Source organism: Lutra lutra, chromosome 10 (genome assembly GCF_902655055.1).
Source record: "Lutra lutra chromosome 10, mLutLut1.2, whole genome shotgun sequence".
NCBI lineage: Eukaryota > Metazoa > Chordata > Mammalia > Carnivora > Mustelidae > Lutra > Lutra lutra.
In genome coordinates, this window is record NC_062287.1 from 71,595,551 (window position 1) to 71,614,972 (window position 19,422).

The window sequence follows — 19,422 nt, forward strand, 5'->3', positions numbered from 1 at the left end:
ACCCAGGCATTCTACCTCACCCTCCATCACATCCCAACACACGTTTTCTCGGGGCTCAGGATGACTACACATAGCATCTGCTTCCCAACCCACAGCCTCCCTTGGAAAGCTATAAAAGCTGGCCATATTTCAGGTACTACCTCTGCATCAGTCAAAGGGAACCGTCGGGGGTGGGGGGTTGGGGAGTGGGCAGGGGAGAATCGTCTTGTTCTAGTCCTGCTTTAGACTGCTTTCAAATACCAATACCCTGCCCTGAAGAAAAGCCACCCTAATCCCAGGGCCATGGTGGGATCTCAGGATACCCCAGCTCTTCCACGGTGACCAGAAACTGCTATTACTTCTCAAGGAACTCACTCTTGACTACACAGACCACACTGGTCTCTGTCGAGGTCAGTCCTCACCATGGAGGCAGATGAGAGAAAATGGGAACACAACACAAGCTGGTGGCAAGCCAGGCAATCCCCTACCCCACCACAATCCCAAGGCAACACAAAAGATGGAGTCACAGAACATCACAGATGAGAGGCTCAGCCTGGTGCACCAGCCAAAATGCTGAAGGGAGCTTCAGTAGGAGAAAAAAATAAACCAAAATGACTTGCAGGAAGCCTGGGGGCGGTCAGGAGAGCCCCTGGTTAAGCAAGTGATGAGGTCAGCACTGAGCCAGAAGCAATGGAATGGCCCCGCTTGGAGACACAGATCAGATCATCTTACGCTTCTCCTGGGCCGACAGCCCCGTGCTGACTTCTTCAGCACTTTGTAAAGCACGTTGATCAAAGGTTCATTATTTTTTATCTGTTCCAAACAAAAAGGCAAATATAACAAAACGTAACAGGTGAGACATCAAAAGACACTTGAAGGAGCCAGAATTTGGGGAACTGGCCGGGGGAAACCTTAGGGAGGATGTGTGCTGTGCGATTCAAATGATCATGTCTCAGTCTGGTCATGCTGCTTCCCGGCTGCTGACCTTTCCAGACTTCGTTCCCTCACAGATGAAACAGAGGACAAGAAGCTCTGCCTGAAGGATCTTTGTGCAGGCTAGTTCATGTGAGAGGGTCGATGCCAGGGCCCGCTGCCTTCCAATTCCCCCTGCAGAAGGCAAGAGGAAACTTTGCTTCCTCCTTTGCTCTCCTTCACCTTGTGTTGTGAAACAATGAATCACTAGGGAGGCGCTAGACATTAGTCTCATCCCTGCCCCATGTTTTCCACCTTCAGTCCCCCAGACCCTCGTCTCCACACTTACGTTCATCTAAGTAATGTCTAACCAGTGATCCCAAATATTTACAGCTCTTTTGCGGGAACACCGTCCCTACCCACTAAGACAGTGCACCTCAACCCCAGCTGAACACCGATATTACCTGGGTGGTTTAAAAAAAAACAAAAAAACAACAACTGATGCCTAAGTCGCACTCCAAGAGACTTGGGTATAAATCAGTTTGGGGTGGAGCCTGAGCATCCAGATCCTTAACAGCCCCCCCGGATGATACTGATACGCAGCTAAGACTGGGCACCACCACCACCGCAACAAGGGCTTCTCAAACTTCAGCATGCTTCAGAATCACCTGGAGGGCTTGCTAATACAGCTGACTCTTGAGAACATGGGTTTAAATCGTCAGGGCCCACATATATGTGGATTTTTTTCAACGAATGCAATACAGTCCTAGAAATTTTCTTTTCTCTATGATTTTATCAGTTTCTTTTCTCCAGCTTACTCCATTACAAGTATACAGTCTGTAATACACATAATGTACAAAATATGTGTTAACTGTTCCGTTACCAGTAAAGCTTCCTGTCAACAGTAGGCTATTAAGAGTTAAGTTCTGGGGGGTCAAGTTATACTTGAATTTGCAACTATGCAAGAAGTTGGCACCCCTAACCCACATGCTGTTCAAGGGTGAACTGTATACAGATTTGCTGGGGCCCACATTTAGAGGTTCTCACTGAGCCAATCTGGGGTGGGAGACCCAAGATTTTGCATTCCTAACAAATTCCCAGGTATTGCTGATGCTGTTGTTCTGGGATCACACTTTGAGAACCACTGCTTTGAAACAATGTTTTTGTTTTGTTTTTTTTTTAAATATTTTATTTATTTATTTGACAGACAGAGATCACAGGTAGGCAGAGAGGCAGGCAGAGAGAGAGGGGGAAGCAGGCTTCCTGCTGAGCAGAGAGCCTGATGCAGGGCTCGATCCCAGGACCCTGGGATCATGACCTGAGCTGAAGGCAGAGGCTTAACCCACTGAGCCACCCAGGCGCCCCTGAAACAATGTTTTTCAACCCTGGCCATACATTAGAAATACCTAGGGAATTTATTTGATTTTTTTTTTAAGTTATTCATTTATTTGAGTGAGAGCAAGAGAGAGCACACGTGAATGGGAGTGAAAGGGAGAGGGAGAGACTCTCAAGCAGACAGGGCTTGATCCCACGACTAATGAGATCATGACCTATCTGAAACCAAGAGCCAGACACTCAACCAAGCCACCCAGATGCCCCTGTTCATTTGTTTTTTTAAAAAAATAATTGCCGAGTATTACCAATTAGATCAGAGTCTAAGTGGTGGGATCAAAGCACTGATATTCATTTTACAAACTCCCCTGGTTGTTCTAGTTCATGGCCAGGGTTAATAATCTCTGTTCCAGAACAGATCTCAAACTTTTTTGTGCCCAAGAATTATTCCAGAGCTTGATTAAAAAACAAGAACAAACACCAAACAAACAAGCAAGCAAAAAAGGCAGAATTCTGGGCACCATTTCCAGAGGTTCTAATTCAATAGAACCCCCTAAATCTGTACTTAAAAAAAAAAAATCAAGGTGATCTTGAAATAGGTGGTGTTCCAGAACACAACTTAAGAAACTTGGCTCTAGAAGCTAACTTTGGAAAGAGACCCTGAACAGAGGAGCCCTGATCTCAGGCTTAGTCAGGAAGAGGCCAGAGGCCAAGCGACCAGAGCCCCAGCTGACACATCCCTCAGTCAGGAACGACAGCCTCTGGGGGCACCACCTGAACAGCCACAGATACTCACCCTTCCACCTCCCCTTCCCAGCTGTCTTCACAGATGCATGAAAGCAATCTAAGCTGTCAACAACAGTGACCCCACACCTGCTTCTTCAGACCCAGCCAGGGTGTGCGGTTCTAAAAAGCAGAACCATGATGCCAGAAACTCAGTTCAGTGAGTACAACTTTAGGGTGGGCATAGTACATGGTGCATGGAAGAAAGAAGGCAGAAATAAAGTCAGACCCTGGATTTAAATTCCAGACCTATCGCTGTGGAAGTGACCTCTCTTGATATTTGGATTCTTGGTTAGGAAGGTGGCTATCATCACTCCTATTGCTCGAAACTGCTGAGAAGACCAAGACCATAATGAACAACACGCACCCAAACCCCGCCAGGCGGGAACAGATGCCTCATTGGGGTGGAGTCCTGTCCACTCTGCAGCACCAAGTAAAATGCCAGACAAGTTCTTTTGTGAAAAGAACGTTAATACAGAGTATCTTCTAAAAGAGTGGAGTCCACCTTTGTTTGAAACTGGGCGGGCGCCTGGGTGGCTCAGTGGGTTGGGCCGCTGCCTTCGGCTCAGGTCATGATCTCAGGGTCCTGGGATTGAGTCCCGCATCGGGCCCTCTGCTCAGCGGGAAGCCTGCTTCCCTCTCTCTCTCTGCCTGCCTCTCCGTCTACTTGTGATCTCTCTCTGTCAAATAAATAAATAAAATCTTTAAAAAAAAAAAAAGAAACTGGGCACCACAACAGAAATGCTCACTTTAGGGAGAAAAAGCTCCCACAACATAGAAGGAAGCAAACACCACCAACTGATTCTGGAAGCTGAGCATTGGCTGATTGGTGGTGCTGGTGGTGGTGGTGGTGGAGGAGGAGGAGGAGGTGGTGGTGGTGGTGGTGGCGGTGGAGGTGGCAAAGGGAGGGTTTGGATCCTTCAGTCTGTGGCCTTTGGAACAGGGACATGGGGGAGCCTAGGGCAACCAGGCAGGGATAGGGAGGTCGACTTTCTCCAGTGACGCTTATCTCCTTCCTCACCCCCCCCCCCAAGAACCCAGAGGAACCTCTCACAAGCAGCTGGTCATGGCGGGGCTGTGTCACGGCTACCCCCACACCCAGTCTGGGCTTCAGGGCTCATTCGGCTGTGTCCACAGAGGCTCTCATCTCAGGGACCCCAGCTGAACTCAGCATTAGCTCTTTTTGTTGAGCATGTTGCCATCTCAAGAGCCAATGGACCTTAGGGTTTTCCCAACACAGTCACGTGCCACCCCCCTTGTCCCACAGTGCTCATCTAGCTTCACTGACATCCCAGAGAAGGGGGGGTGGTCCACCACAACCTGAGCAGGCCCTTTTAGAAAGCCCTCTATTTGTAGCTGCTATCCACTTGTCTTTTTTTTTTTTTAATTGAAGTACAGTTGACTCATGCTATCCATTTGTCTTCATTCCCCCTTGCAGTCACAGAAGACACATGGTAACAGTTCAGAGCTTTGTCGACTGTCTCTAGGTCTCCTGAATTACCCAGAACTCTCTCCATCACTCTGTAGCACAGCTGTGCTAACTGCTGCTGATTTTCTTGTTTCTGCCCAGCATGCCATCCCATTAGGGAACCCCTCCCTCACTTCACAGGGAGTCTGGATTTACAAGTGGTCACCCATGGGGATGCTGGGCTGGGAGAAAGTAAACTTAGGTTTGCAGGTGGCCAAATTCCCTGCCATGTGGACACAGCCCACACACCAGGGAAACTAGAACAGTGATGACGTGGCCTGAGCTTCTGGGATGATGCCTTTAGCTTCTTGGCTAAAAGAACCTGTATATTCCCTCTTTGGGTTATTAGCAGGTTCATATGGGTTTCAGACACCTGCAAACAAAAGCATCCTGCCTAATACATCCTCAGCCATTGTTTTATAGGCTCTCAATACCTCTGCTTTGCTTCCAGCCCTTTCTTCAGCTGGGTCCTGAAGCGAAACACCTCCTGGGAACCCTATGCCCCAGCTGGGTTTGAGCGGAGCAGAGCAGGTTCACTGCCTCCCTGATGTGGGCACTCTGCTGTGTATTGGAGAGAGGTTAAGGTGGTGCCAACATTTCTGGCAGCCACACCAGACAGACAACTCACACACAGCACAAACCCCAGCATCTCCGGGCTACCAGTGCAGCTCATTTGTGGGGAAAGTTCTCTGAGAGGAGCTTAGCAACTGGAATAACAAAAATAAGACTGGGAAAATTCTGGTATCAACACGGCTGTTTTCCATGACAGTGACAACTTCCAGAAAGTCACTAGTTAATGTTCCGGGTGCAGACAGCTCCTAGCTCATGAAACATCCCAAGGACACACCTTGCCTCTATCACATTAAGCACACTTCCTAGGATAATGACCCCAGTTCAGTTCCATCAAAAACTGAAATGCCTTTGGATCCACAGTAGTGGAAGCAGCATTTTAAGAGAGGCTGGGAGGCAAGGTGACTGAAGTTTCAGAGTTAGAGCTATACCTAAATACCAACTCGCCAGTAACCATTTTTGTGGCCTTATGAACGAGCCTTAGTCAGTGAAAAAAAAAGGTAACACCACCCTCCTTCTAGGGTTACTGTGGGATTTACATAATTTAACAGAAGTAAAACACAGTGACCGTCACACATTTTACCCTCTATTGTTACTAAGCTTCTGTTGGTAGTCAGGACACCCAAGGACTTCAGGCCCTGCTGTCCTGTGCCTCAGTTTCTCTCTTTAAAGCTCTTTTAACTCAAATTCTATAATCTTGAAATAAAACAGACCTGAGCTGAATCTTCCCTCCAGGACCAGCTGTGAGTTTCTGCTGTCCCATATACACAGGAACCAGAAGACAGAGATGCCAATTACTCTAGTCTGGACTCTCTAAGCTCTCTTTTGCACCATGCACCAAGCACTCTGGGGACTGTTTCAAGGTACACCCATGCTGCTGGGGAGCCAAATCTCTCTTACCAGCCTAAGTACATCGTGAATGCTCCATAAGTACTTCTAGTTGACTGCATGGCCCTGGGGCAGAGGTGAGAAGAACCAGGGGGTGGCATGGTGACTGGCTATTGGGGAGGCCAGTGAATGGAGACAAGGTGGTAACACAGGGCAAGTGAAGGTGGGTGGACCTCTCTCCGGGCCAGGTGGGGGTGGTAAGCATGCTGGGAGGACCCTCCCTAGAATCAGGGCACAGCAGCATGGGCTGGGCTGCACCTTTTGCATCCTGAAGCATGACTACCAAACCTACAATATTCACTCGTGCTCTGTGTGATCCGACCACCACATAAGCCAGAAAATGTCCTGGTTTTGAGAGAACCCTCCTTATTTTGCTCATGTCAGAAAGCCAAGTCTGACTTCTGTTCACTACACCCCTCCTTCCTAAAGAATCAGGAACATGCACGGTCTGCTTCCTCCAGCCCTGGCCACACCACTCTCCCCCTATCTCTCCTTGACTCCCACTGTTCCCTTCCCTTAATTTCAATCAACTCAAACCCTCTGGCTCTTCAACGCTCTAAACACATGCCACCTCCTTCAGAACTCTTCCCAGCATCACAGCCCACAGTGACCTTCACTATTTCAACTCCAAGCACTAGGCCAGATAGATCTTTGTAAACTTGTTATAAACAAGTCTGTGTTATTTTGGAAGATTTTCTTTTTCTAACCCAGACTATTTGGGAGTTTCTCAGGGGCTCAGAGAGTCTTATTTTTCCTCTTACATGTCCCTTAGGCTTCTCTAGAGCTGGTTATACAGCAAGTGCTCATCAGATCTGGAAGCTAACTAGTTGATACCTAATCAAAGGCTCTGATCTTGTCTCAGTGTGGGGAGGCCCCCTGCATCTGCTACCGCAGGGCCTAATGTTCATCGTCTTGCTTCTACAAGGCTGGATGACAATCCCCATGTTAAAGACACCTCAAGCCAGGTACCCAGGGGAGCTGGGGGAGGCACGCCCCGTGGCAGTAGCCTGGGTGTCCTTCCACAGCTCGCCCCACTCTCTCACACCCACAGTTAATTAAAGGTCACATTCCTTCAGTCAATTTCATGGTTTAGGCATCAGAAGTGTTTTTCACAGTGGGAGCTTTCAGAGAGCCGGGGTAAGGAAACAATAGCAGCCCTCTTTCACGTAGAATGCCTCTCACACTTCTCCGCCAGCTTTCTCTCAGTCTCTGTGCTCTGAAGGCTGATCTCAAGCCTGAAGCTTTCTCACCTACAGCGAGGCGCCCAGCGCTCTTCTCCTGAATGCAGACGGGAGACTAACCATACCGGGGGCTCCCACCTGGGACACCACGGTGGGCCTCAGAGCTGCAGAACTCCGTGTGGAACCTGTTCCCACAGCAACAAAACCAAAAAAAGCCACCAAGATACTCGTGGCTGAAAATGCACATCAGTGGCACCCTATGAGCCAAACCTCTGAGGAAGGAACTAGTTACTGTTTAGAAGCCTTTGGGTCCTGACCGAGGATGGAAGAGATCAAGATCTCGTACCCTCATTTCATAAGACTGAAATCTTAGAGCAGAACTCACAAGGAACTGAACCCAGTGTTCAAGGTAGTAAGAAATAAAACTCTTCCGATTTAGACAGGAGATGTCTTCATTTGGGATCCAGATTTGGTAAGAACTTTGGCTTTGGGCTTGGCTCCATGAGGCTGACACGCTCAGAAAGGTGCGTGTCCAAGGGAGGCAAGACGCTTGACATCCCTCACCTTTAGGTCCAAGTACTCCAGGTCCTTCTTCAGCTGGAGGTAGGTATCATCAGCCTTCAAATGAATCAAAGAGAGAAAAAAGCCAGTTACGAACACCAAGGGTTTCCAAAACTTGGGGCTTCATGTGTGAATCCTTGACACTGCACAGCTTCGGGGTCAAGGAACTATATAGCGGACTAATATCTGCAGCCACGGAGGAAGCACAAATGTCTCAGTGTAGCCCAGAGCCTTCTTTGAGCATTAAGGATCTTGCAGGTCACTGTGGGGAAAAGCCAGTGAGTCCTGCAGTTGGCGGGTGGCGGGAGTGGGGGGTGCGGTTTGATGGGGAGACAGCACACATACCACCACAGGGCTAGGAGAGCAGTGCAGCTGAGGCCAGTGGTGAGCTCCTGAGACAGAACTAGAGAGATCTAGCTAGAAGAGGACAGGCAACCCCTGAGCTAGGGACCCAACAATCACCAATGCTCCAATCCTTGTCATCAAAACTTTTCACTGGCCCACTTAATATGCATGAGGCAAAATGACCCTCTGATTAGTGTAGCTAATGTCTCAAAGGGGCAGGGAGATGACCTGGGGACCCAGGTGGGTCCTGACATGACCTTGGGTTCTAGGATGATAAGCTCCAGCAGCTACTGGAAGTTTCAGCTCCCTTTGCTCAGCACAGGACCATGTCAGGAGCTAGCTAAGAAGTTTCAGTGTCAGACCTATCTGCCTACACTGTCTCTGACAATCCATTGAGTTCTTCAGTGTAATTACCAGGAACAGTGAAAATAAGCAAAAGACTTTTTCATTTTCTAGGACCTGTGTTTCCCATTAATAGCCCACAGAAGCTGTCAGGCAGAGGGTCTGTAAATGCTTAAGAAAAATGGCCCAGGCCCCACTTTCTCAACCAGCTAAGAGGTCTCCCAGCAAACTGAGGCAAACCTGAGCTGCAGGAGAAGGCCCTGCTTACACCTCTGATGTCAAACAAGTAGACAATGTGAGATGTTCAGGCTGTGCTTTTAAGCATGAGAAGACCTAAAGGACCATTGACAGGGAAACTGGTGACTTCTGAGATGGTATTTCCATCTCTAAACTGTCTCCTCACCCATCCCTACTCCTCCAATCAGCCCTATACACCTTCAACAGCAGTAAGAAGGACTGAGCAGAGGAATATTGTTAAAAATCCCTCAAATTCACAACTTAGGGAAGTTTTGTTTGTGTTCTCTCACATTCATTTTTCCAAGTACATTTCCTGGGTCCCTCTAAACAGGACAGTTAAAGAAGATGACACTCCTGTCACCTTCCTCTTCTGTCCCCTGCCTACTTTCATGTTAGTCCAGAGGGACCAATCTTGTATGGACATTGTTAAGCTGCTCAAGATGCCTGGGAGAGCAATTCCTTGGCCACTCCTTAAGGAGCTTGCCTGCAAACCTCCATGTCTCAGAAGGTTTAGAACACTATGGCAGATAGGACCTGATCTGGGCTCCAGCCTGCATGCCACTGGCTGAGGGGTCCTGGGCAGGTCACTTCCCCTTCTGGATCCGGTGCCTTGCGTGTGGCAGTAACCCCTGTCCTCCCTCACCTCTCCAAGATACAGTGAGGTTCTCCAGGATAAGGGACATGAGGATGCTTTGTCCAGATCAGAGAGGACACCCTGCCTTTTCCCTCCGGGTTGACACCAGTGAAACACACCTTTCTGCACCCCAAGGAGTGGCCACAGTGGCAACAAGGATGACAGCCAGCACAGCCCTTCAGACATGAGCACACATCAGCCTGGCAGTCACTACTCACAGCCGGAGAAGCCACCGTCGAGGTCCCTCACGGCACATGCAGGCCCCTCCCCAGCACCAGAGGCGTGGGCTCCCCCCTACCCCCGGCCCCTGCACCGTGTCTGGCAATAGCGACCAGAAGCAGACAGGCAGGGAATGAGGGGACGAGCCAGACAGCAAATACAGACGAGAGCGTGGGCACGAGGAAACACGGGCCAGCACATCACTCCGTTGCCCCACAGCAGGGAGGCCCCGGCGCTGAGAGAGCCCAGCAGCGCTGACCTGGCAGGCGGGCCACGTCAGCTGGTGCTGCCGTAACTGGCCGACGGCGAGACTGCGCATGCGGGCCAGCCGCGCCTGGTGCCGCCGTAAGCGGGTGAGAAGCCGTGAGAGCTCCTCCAGCTGCAGGTGTGTAGACACATCACGAGGAAATTAGCCACCGCAGGAGCACGACGCTATACTTACTCTTCACCCGGGGCCGGGACAGCACTGACGTGACACCATTAAGTAATTATTGCATTAATTCTGTCATCAGGACAAATAAAGGTGCTGGCAGAAAAGGGGCTGCAGGAAGCAGGTTTTATCTTTTTTTTTTTTAGGAAACAGCAACGGACAGTGCAACCTCACCCCGACGGGAGCTTTTTTTTTTTTTTTTTTTTTAAGATTTTATTTATTTGACAGAGAGAGAGATCACAAGTAGGTGGAGAGGCAGGCAGAGAGAGAGAGAGAGAGAGAGAGAGAGAGAGGAAGCAGGCTCCCCACTGAGCAGAGAGTCCGATACGGGGCTGGATCCCAGAACCCTGGGATCATGACCTGAGCTGAAGGCAGAGGCTTTAACCCACTGAGCCACCCAGGTGCCCCCCGACGGGAGCTTTAAAGGCAAAGTTAACTAACCCAAGCAAAGACCTGGACCAGAGGACAGGAGCTAACGGCAGAGACGCTGGGAAAATGCTGCAGGCAAAATGCTGCCTGAAAGAGAAGAAAAGCCCACATTCTCCTTCATTCCCCTAAATTCTCCCTCCGATCTTGGAGGAGCCCAAGTCGGCTGGATGACACAGAGCAAGTCACTGGACTTCTCTGAGCCTCAGCCTCCTCATCTCTAACGTGGGGGCTGACGGCGGCCCTGCACACTGCCGGTGACGGGCTTGGGGTGGGGGAAGCACCGGCTGAGCCGGCACCCTGCAGGCGGTAACGCATTCATGGGGCAGGGGAGATGAGGGGCGGCTTACCGATTTTCCATGGAGACTGGGAGCGCTGACCGTGTGGGTCACGTAGCCCATGGAGGGCATGGAGCGGCGGTCCACGTGAGAGGAGTTCTACAAGTGGGGAGACAGGAGATCAGCCTGTGGGCTGAACCTCTGCCCCCTCCGCCCCTCTCTGCTGAGATGGCCTGGCCCACGGCACTACCCCTCTTCATCTGTGAAATGGGGGGTCCACGTATTTCTTACTGGGTTATAACAACAGTAAACTGGGGAAGCCCCCTGGAGAAGTAAAGTTGAAGTCGGGTTATTATGGGTTATTATAAATTACTGAACCGGCTGAACACAGACATCTTTTCCCGTAGACTTCCAGTTGGATGATCCTTCGTCTCTTAATGCCTCAGAGTTCTCATCTGTGCAATGGGCATAACAGCACCTACCTCATTGGGTTGTGGAAAGCATTAGAGGAAAGCCTTTAGTATTGCACCTGGCACCTAAAAGTACCACAGAGATGTCACCTCTCCTTATTTGAAATTGCTCAAATTAGTGTTCAAATCATGGGAGGGTCCTGGTGCCCTAATGCTGAATCCCACTGCCTGGCAGCCCTCCAGAGACTCACCTTGGTGGCGTGGCCCTGTGCCTTCCTGGGAGAGCCCCCCAGGGAGATGTCCACGCTCCTCCGCTGGTCCGGGGGCTTCACGGTGACCCTCTCCGCTGGTGTGTGCGGCCGCCGGGGTGGGAAAACCCTCGGGGGGCCCGGAGGAGGGATGTCGGAGGGAGATGGAGGCACAGAGATGGAGCGGGGCACCTCCAGCATGCTTCTGCTCCGGCCCTGGTCGGTGAAGTCCGGGGAGCCGGCGCAGATGGGCGCCGTGGGGCTGCCATGCCGGAACTGCTGCCGTTGCTGCCACTCGTAGAGCTGCCACACCGTGCCGTCCCGGTGCGCCCGGCGCTCCTCAATCGACATCTTCAGGTGACTGGCTCGGTCCTGCGCATACTTGTAGTCACTGGGCAGGTCGCGGGGAGGGGGCGAGGAGCCCCCTGAGGGATATCGGGAGCTCTTAGGCAGAGTCTGGTAATTTTCTGGGAAGGACAGTGACTGGCTGGGACCCTGGCGAGGAAGGGTCTGGTCCAGGGGCAGGCTGTGGAGAGAAGAGGAAGACGGGTAAGACGACCAGCACGGAATCATGCCGGAAACACGGCGAGGTAAGTCCACAGTGCCAGGCATGAGGGAGCCCTGCGAGAACCCCCAAAGAACAATCGAACCAGAAGCCCCGGACCTCGGTCACTCCCGCCCTATGCGGAGGACTCTAAAACCGTTGTTCTCCAACCACCTGGGAGTATCAGCCTCCCCATCAGGCGGCCTAGCTGCCCCACACCCAACCCTTCAAGTGCAAGGTGATGAAACCGGCCCCCTCCTCTCCCTCTCACTATCGGTCAGCTCTTCCAAACAGGTGTGTCTGTTCCTAGGAAATGCCTCCTGATTCCCCCGTCACTGAGACTTGCCCTCTGCTGGTATCCTCACACCAAATTCTGGAGGCTTTTAATGCAAGTGGCTGGCACCAGCTCTTTTCTTTTTCTACTACTCTAGTCCAGATACTGATTTAATCATCCCCACCCCCCCAGATCACTCAGAGACCTTGCTAACCAGTGTCCGCACTGAACACAGTCAACTGCTTGGATCTAATCACTCCCTTGCTCCAAAAACGTCAATGACTCCCCACTGCTTATGAAATAAAATTGAAACTCTTCAGCCTGGAACTCACCACTCTCTAGCACCTGATCCCACCCCACCTTGCAGTCCTGCTGTTTTCTCACTGCTTCTCCCACAGGACTGGGCTGGGGCAAGCCAGGCATCGAGGGCCGAACAGTTAAAGAGGCACATCCACTCAGGTGCACCCTGGCACTTGCTGGGATCTAGGAATGAGAGCCTCACCCTAATCCCACCTAGCCTCCTACATACCTGATCTACTTCTCAGAGTGGGAAAATGTGGAGAGAGCTTGACCTGGGTTTGAATGCTAGCTCTCCCATCCATTGGCTAGTTGACCCTTGGATGGCTCTGAGCCTCAGCTTCCTCACCTGTAGGTAACATGAGGACAGAACTATCTCCCTCATAAGACTGTTCTGAAGAGTAAATGAGACAAGAAAATGCAGCCTCCGTGCTTGATGTACAAAAGCTACTTTTCAATAGGTTCTCCCTTTTACCTCTCTTTATTCTCATAGTATTGTTCTTCCCTCCCTTACCTGTATGGGGTTTCCTTGCCCTATTCACCCAAATCTCAGTCATTTTCTTTCCTTTTTTTTTTTTTAAGATTTTATTTATTTATTTTTCAGAGAGAGAGAGGGAGAGAGAGCAAGCACAGGCAGACAGAATGGCAGGCAGAGGCAGAGGGAGAAGCAGGCTCCCTGATGAGCAAGGAGCCCGATGTGGGACTCGATCCCAGGACGCTGGGATCATGACCTGAGCCGAAGGCAGCTGCTTAACCAACTGAGCCACCCAGGCGTCCCCTCTCACTCATTTTCTATGACACTATCTTATGCTCCTCCCAGAGAGAACTTCTGCAGCTCTCAGGGCTCCCATTCTGCTCTGACCTAGGTATTATGTTGTAGGAAATTTGTCCAAGGTCTTTTTATTGATGCAACCTTTTCATCCTTGAAAGAAAGACATCTCTTCCCCAGCCAACCTGTAAATCCTCAGAGGGCAGGAACTAAGTCTCGCATTCTGCGGTATTGCCCACAGTCTGACAAAGTCCTGATGCATAACCAGCTAGTCACTGCTCTAAGCCAGTGCATCCAAAGTATGGTCTTGGATGGGCAGCATCAGCACCACTTGGGAACTCATTAGAAATGCAGGTTAGGTGGGGCGCCTGGGTGGCTCAGTGGGTTAAAGCCTCTGCTTTCGGCTCAGGTCATGATCCCAGGGTCCTGGGATTGAGCCCTGCGTCGGGCTCTCTGCTCAGTGGGGAGCCTGCTTCCTCCTCTCTCTCTCTCTCTCTGCCTACTTGTGATCTCTGTCTGTCAAATAAATAAATAAAATCTTTTAAAAAATAAAAAAAAGAAAAAAGAAATGCAGGTTAGGGATGCCTGGGTGGCTCAGTGGGTTGAACTTCTGCCTTCAGCTCAGGTCATGATCTCAGGGTCCTGGGATCCAGCCCCACATCGGGCTCTCTGCTCAGCAGGTAGCCTGCTTCCCCCTCTCTCTCTGCCTGCCTCTCTGGCTACTTGTGATCTATCTGTCAAATAAATAAATATTTAAAAAAAAAAAAAAAAAAGAAATGCAGGTTATCAGTCTCCACCCCAGATCTGCCAAATCAGAAACACTGGGGAATAGATCCTGGCCTCCTGTGTTCTAACAAGCCCTCCAGGTGGCCAGTTAAAAAGTGCTATTCTTGGGGCGCCTCGGTGGCTCAGTGGGTTAAAGCCTCTGCCTTTGGCCCAGGTCATGATCCCAGGGTCCTGGGATCAAGCCCCGCGTCGGGCTGTCTGCTCCGCAGGGAGCCTGCTTCATCTTCTCTCTCTCTCTCTGCCTGCCTCTCTGCCTACTTGTGATCTCTGTCTGTCAAATAAATAAATAAAATCTTAAAAAAAAAAGTGCTATTCTAACTGTTCTTAAATTCATCTCATTTAATCACTTTCTCACTATGACCTCAGTAAATGTCTTTTATGTCCTCACTTTCCCTCCTATAACATGAGGATACTAAGAACCTAACAGATTGTTGTGCGGATTAGAAATAGTTGTCATTCAAAATGGTAGATTTCTTCTCTTTTTATTGTTATCTTTGCAATTATGGGAGGTAATTTTAAAATCTCTTCAGCCAGACTTGTCTAGGGCATCTGGCTAGCGTGTCTGTTTGCCACTAGGTGGCAGGGCTTACTACTGCTTTCCCAAAGTCAGCGGGGACTGTGTATCTGAGCAAGGGACAGTGGCTGAATCCTCAAATAGCAGTGGTGGCAGTGGCAGAAACCAGGCTGGGGGCCTCCTCCCGGGGACTCCACGACTTCACCAACCATTGTTCACTCTGACCGATGCAAAATTCAGACTATGCAAATTACGTCCTAGCTCTGCTCCCAAACCCCTTCAGTCTGGTTTTGCAGCCTGTTCTCGGTGCCTGCCAGCCTGCCAGTCAGAGTCCCCACAGGGTGGTGCCCCAAAGCCCTCAGGTTCATCCTCTAGCCTGTGCCCTCTGCTTCTGCATTGTCTGCCATACCCCCAAGCCCTCACTGCTGGCCATTTGCAGACAACCCCCAAAATCCCAGTGCAATGGTGAGCTCCAGAGGCCAAACCAAGAAAACTAACCAATGATAGAGTGAGGGACACAGGAAGAAGGTTTGCAAGAAGAGGTAAAGAGCCCCCCGAAATAGGCAGGAAGTACCCAGAGCAGCTCTGTCCCTGAGAGCAGATCCATGTGCTGGCCACCAAATCCATCCTTACCCAAAAAGAAAGCTCCAGGTCCCCTGCCCTCATACCCTGCTCTGTTCCAAGGGGCCTCCCTGTTCCAAAAGGCACCAAAGAGGATATTCTCATACAGCCACTACAAACTGGTCATATCAAAATGTAAAATCAATTTCTATAACCAGTTATGTCTGCAGCAGATAGTCCTCACCCTACGGTCCACATTTAATTGTGCAGGACTTTCACTTTCTATACTGTTCCTCACTGTAACAGCTGAGTCCCTGATTCCATCCCCACCCCTGCCTTTTTATTACAGGTATGTAAATTACTTGAAATACCAGAGGGAAAAAAATGGAAGGCTAGAATTTCAAAACAATCTCTTAGAATGTAGAATTCTAAGGGTATGTCAGTCTGTCCTCGCAAAACATCATTCTACAGGAGTTTAATGATGGAAAACACAACATATATCTCCAAGAACTAAAAAAACAGAAATAATTTCTTGCGTGGTCTAGACCCATGAATATAAGATCATATTACAGTACAAATAACCCTCCTTCCTGTGTCTAATGTGCCCCATCGAACGAGACTGGCACAGTCTTAATCATACAAAGCACAGCCATCCCTCTTCTGTATTTTCAAATGTTGGAGGCTCCTTCATTAAGCAGCCAGATCTACTTACTACTTGACTGTAAGAAAATACAAATGTACTATTAAGATAAACAGCAATTCTGAGAATGCAAGATGCATCCTTTCCAGATATAAGTGAATGATCAGAGACCGTGCACTTCGCTTACTCACAGACAGCTTTCTTCTCAAAAGGGTGTCTTCAAGTCCTCACTTTTTTCTTTCAGCCCATTGAGATCTGCTTCTATCACCAGACTGAAGTTCCTCTCGCTGTGCACTCAGTGACTTCCAAGGCCAATGAACTGTTTTCATCTACAGACCTCATGTCACCTTGCCCCTTAGACAAGAAAGGCTCAAACTTCCAGCTCAGATGCAAGGAAAGTCCAACGCTTTTCCCAGCCCTGTCATCTACTTTGCAACTGACTCATCATGCTTTAGCTCCCCTGGGTGCCCCGGAGCCCCAAGCACAGGCCCTTGTGTGTAGTAGAGTAACATAGGCTTGTGGGCTGCCAGAAGCATTTAGGTAGAGACATTTCAACCAACAGCTTATAACTGCATGATCAGTCACACAGCTTTTGAGTTCTTTCTGTGCCCCTGCCACAAAGGGTTTCTCACTGGCCATGTGACCTTTTCTGATTTCTTCCTGTCCTCCTCTCCCCGTACTGCGCCTCCTACCCTAACTTGAAAAGCCTAGCTCCACTCAGAAGAATGGGTAATGCCTGCCTATGTAAGCCCATTAAGGCGTTCAGTGGAACCCAAATCCCCAGTGACTGAGCAAAAGACAGCAGAGACCTTAAGGTTCCAGACACTCTTTCAGTGGCTCCCAGCCTCCTTAGAAGGCACCAAACCAAGGAGAAGTCCTCATTCCCAGCACAAACCAGACTCCTTCTAAACGAAACTCCCTCCCTCACACTCCAGTTCCCTGCTCCCCTACCCCCGCCCCTGCACCCATCTCCTGCTCACTGCCTTCACAGACACTACTTTTGTCCACCCCTTGGGCTGGAGGCCTCAGCGTTCCACCTTTGGCCCTCTGCTATGGCTCACTCTGAGCTACGGATTCTCCAGCCTGGCTGCACATCAGAATCCTAGGGTGGGCAGGGAGGGGTGTGTTGTTAAAACTCCTGACCTCCAGGCTATACCACATCTACCTACTAACCAAGCCCAAGTCAAACTGTTCAATGTCAGCTCCACCTGTGGCCCTCCTCACCTTCCCGGCCTCAATGAAGCAATTTACCAAGTTTCGTACCTACCCAGCCTCAATATCTGTGTATCCTACCCATCCTCCTCAAAAGTCTCTTCACTGCTCTCTACACTTCATCATCTTCACTGCTTCGGTTTGTATCTTCCCCACCTCCTACCCAAGCTAGGACTACCTTATTATACTCGATCATTGCCTCTTTCCAGGCCCTTCTCCATCTCGACCACCTTCCGTGTGGTCACTGGAGCAAGGAGTTAACCTGAAACAGTAGTTCTCAGTGCTGGACTCAGTGCTAGTTCTCAGGTGGACAAACTAGGACACTTTGGAGGACAATTTTGTAATAACTCTCATAATTAAAATGGCATATATCCTCTGACCCGGTCGCTCCACTTCAAGGAATCTGTTCTCTAAGTACGCACGTACTCATACTCAGAGACAACAAGGCTGGGATAGTCACTGTGGCATGGTTTGTAATAGCAAATGTTTGTAACCAACCTCACTGTCCATCAATAGTGAATGGTATAAATACCACTACAGATGCATACAATGGACTGCTCTGCTTATTTCAAATTAATGATGTATGTCTGCATGTGCTGATATGGAAAGACGGCCAGAGTACATTCAGATATTTACATACAGACTTCCGTATATACGGATACATCAAGTGAAAAAAGCAAGCTGAAGGACGGGGTTAATTTTTCTTTAACAAGGTGGTTGGTCTTTAGGGAGTGAAAGTAGGTTTCCAAAATAAAGTAGAAGGACCCTTGTTTTTCAGTATTTATCTCTGGTATTTGGATTTATTTATTTATTTACTTTGTGAGTGGATTACTGATTATTTGGGGATACTGAGAAAAGGGAGATTTAGACATGTAGCTTTGAATCTGGTGATGAAATTGTAATCTGTACAAAGAAAACTAAGTAAACCACAAGCACGAAAATTATCAACATCAGAAAACAAAAAAGTTGTTCAACAAAGTAAATTTAATTACAGTATATTATGGCCCAGCTGTGAATATTTATATTGTCATAATAATATAAAAACTGACTAGTGATCTGTACAAAAATTATGCTATATTGTGAAGCCAGGATAAGGGTAAGTGTATGTCTATTGGAAAGGCACAGCAGGGAACAAGAGACTTCAATCTTTATCTTCTCGAGTAAAATGTCTATTGATAACTAAAATTGAAAAATCAAGAAGGAGCAGTGTAAGTATCTTATTTGAAAATACAGAAATTTGGGACGCCTGGGTGGCTCAGTTGGTTAAGCAGCTGCCTTCGGCTCAGGTCATGATTCCAGCGTCCTGGGATCGAGTCCCGCATCGGGCTCCTTGCTCGGCGGGGAGCCTGCTTCTCCCTCTGCCTCTGCCTGCCATTCTGTCTGCCTGTGCTCGCTCTCTCTCCCTCTCCCTCTGACAAATAAATAAAATCTTTAAAAAAAAAAAAAAAAAAAAAAAGAAAATACAGAAATTAATTGGTAAAACTGCTGAAAGAATTGAAGGTGGTTGCCTCAAAGGGACAGAAATCAGGAGTAGGGACAGATGGGGGCCATACTACTTAAATCCTTAAATTACGTGCATAGATTAATATAAAAAAAAAACAACTTTTAAGAGTAAAAGTAAGGAATCACTAAAAACTAGCATTCACATTATGGGCAGGGCACATCAGAATCACCTGGCAGATTTCTTCACGGTATACATGGACCTGCTGTTTTGGAGCTGGCATGCAGTTAGGACTGTCCAGGCCGCAAAATCTCCCCAGGTGTCCCGATGCCTCTTTCCTGACAATGCCCTTCAGACCATCGATGGCTTTCACAGGCCTCCAAGACTAAATCCAAACTCTTTAGAAAGAAACACAGGCTCATCTGAGCTAAAGCCTTCGCTTTCCTATCTTCCCCTGGTTCTGATTTCTCCTGCTTTAACCTCCCCTTGCCTGCCCATATTGACTACAGTTCCTAAGACGTGTGACCTGTAAGAGAAAATAGCCAACTTATCATGAGTAGCTCCTCTCTGACCACACTGTCTCCTCTGCCAGATCCCCTTCTGCTGCTAACTCCCAAGTGCTGAGGTGCCATTAATGTGGTGACTGCTCCCAACCAGAACTCAAACCCCAACACCATAATCCATACCCAACTGTCTACCTGACATCTCCCCCTGGATAGCTAATAGGCTTCTCAAACTTACTGTCCAGGGTACCTGGGTGGCTCAGCTGGTTAAGCAACTGCCTCCGGCTCTGGTCATGACCCCAGAGTCCCATGATCAAGTCCCACATCAGGCTCCGCTCCTAGCTCTGCGGGGAGTCTTCTCCCTCTGGCCTTCTCCCCTGGAATGCTCTCTCTCACTCTCTCTCTCAAATAAATAAATAAAATCTTTAAAAAACAAAAAACACCTTACTGTCCAAAAAGGGAACACTGACTTCCCCTGGTTTTCCTCCTAAGCCTTCCCTGTCTCAGCAACCACCTGGTTGTTCAAGTCAAAACTCTAGGGATCATCCTTGTTCCTCCCTTTCTCTCATCTTGAGCATCCAACTCATTAACAAACTTTGCTGTTTCAACCTCCAAAATGTATCTCAAATCTTTCTCCT

At 49.1% G+C, this 19,422-nt stretch overlaps 1 protein-coding gene across 13 annotated transcripts in view; it reads right to left on the reverse strand.

Annotated features, from left to right (window-relative positions):
* Positions 1-19,422, reverse strand: part of PLEKHA7 (pleckstrin homology domain containing A7) — a 216,371-nt gene that overhangs the window by 29,116 nt on the left and 167,833 nt on the right. For 9 of the 13 annotated variants that reach the window (XM_047747419.1, XM_047747418.1, XM_047747420.1 and 6 more), the window contains 5 exons: positions 11,247-11,769; positions 10,658-10,744; positions 9,711-9,830; positions 7,678-7,731; positions 712-792 (listed from right to left, as the gene is read on the reverse strand). In XM_047747419.1, coding sequence (XP_047603375.1) covers positions 712-792; positions 7,678-7,731; positions 9,711-9,830; positions 10,658-10,744; positions 11,247-11,769 — 865 coding nt within the window. The remainder of the gene's footprint in view (positions 1-711; positions 793-7,677; positions 7,732-9,710; positions 9,831-10,657; positions 10,745-11,246; positions 11,770-19,422) is intronic. The other 4 variants (XM_047747424.1, XM_047747431.1, XM_047747422.1 and 1 more) reach the window with 3 other exon arrangements.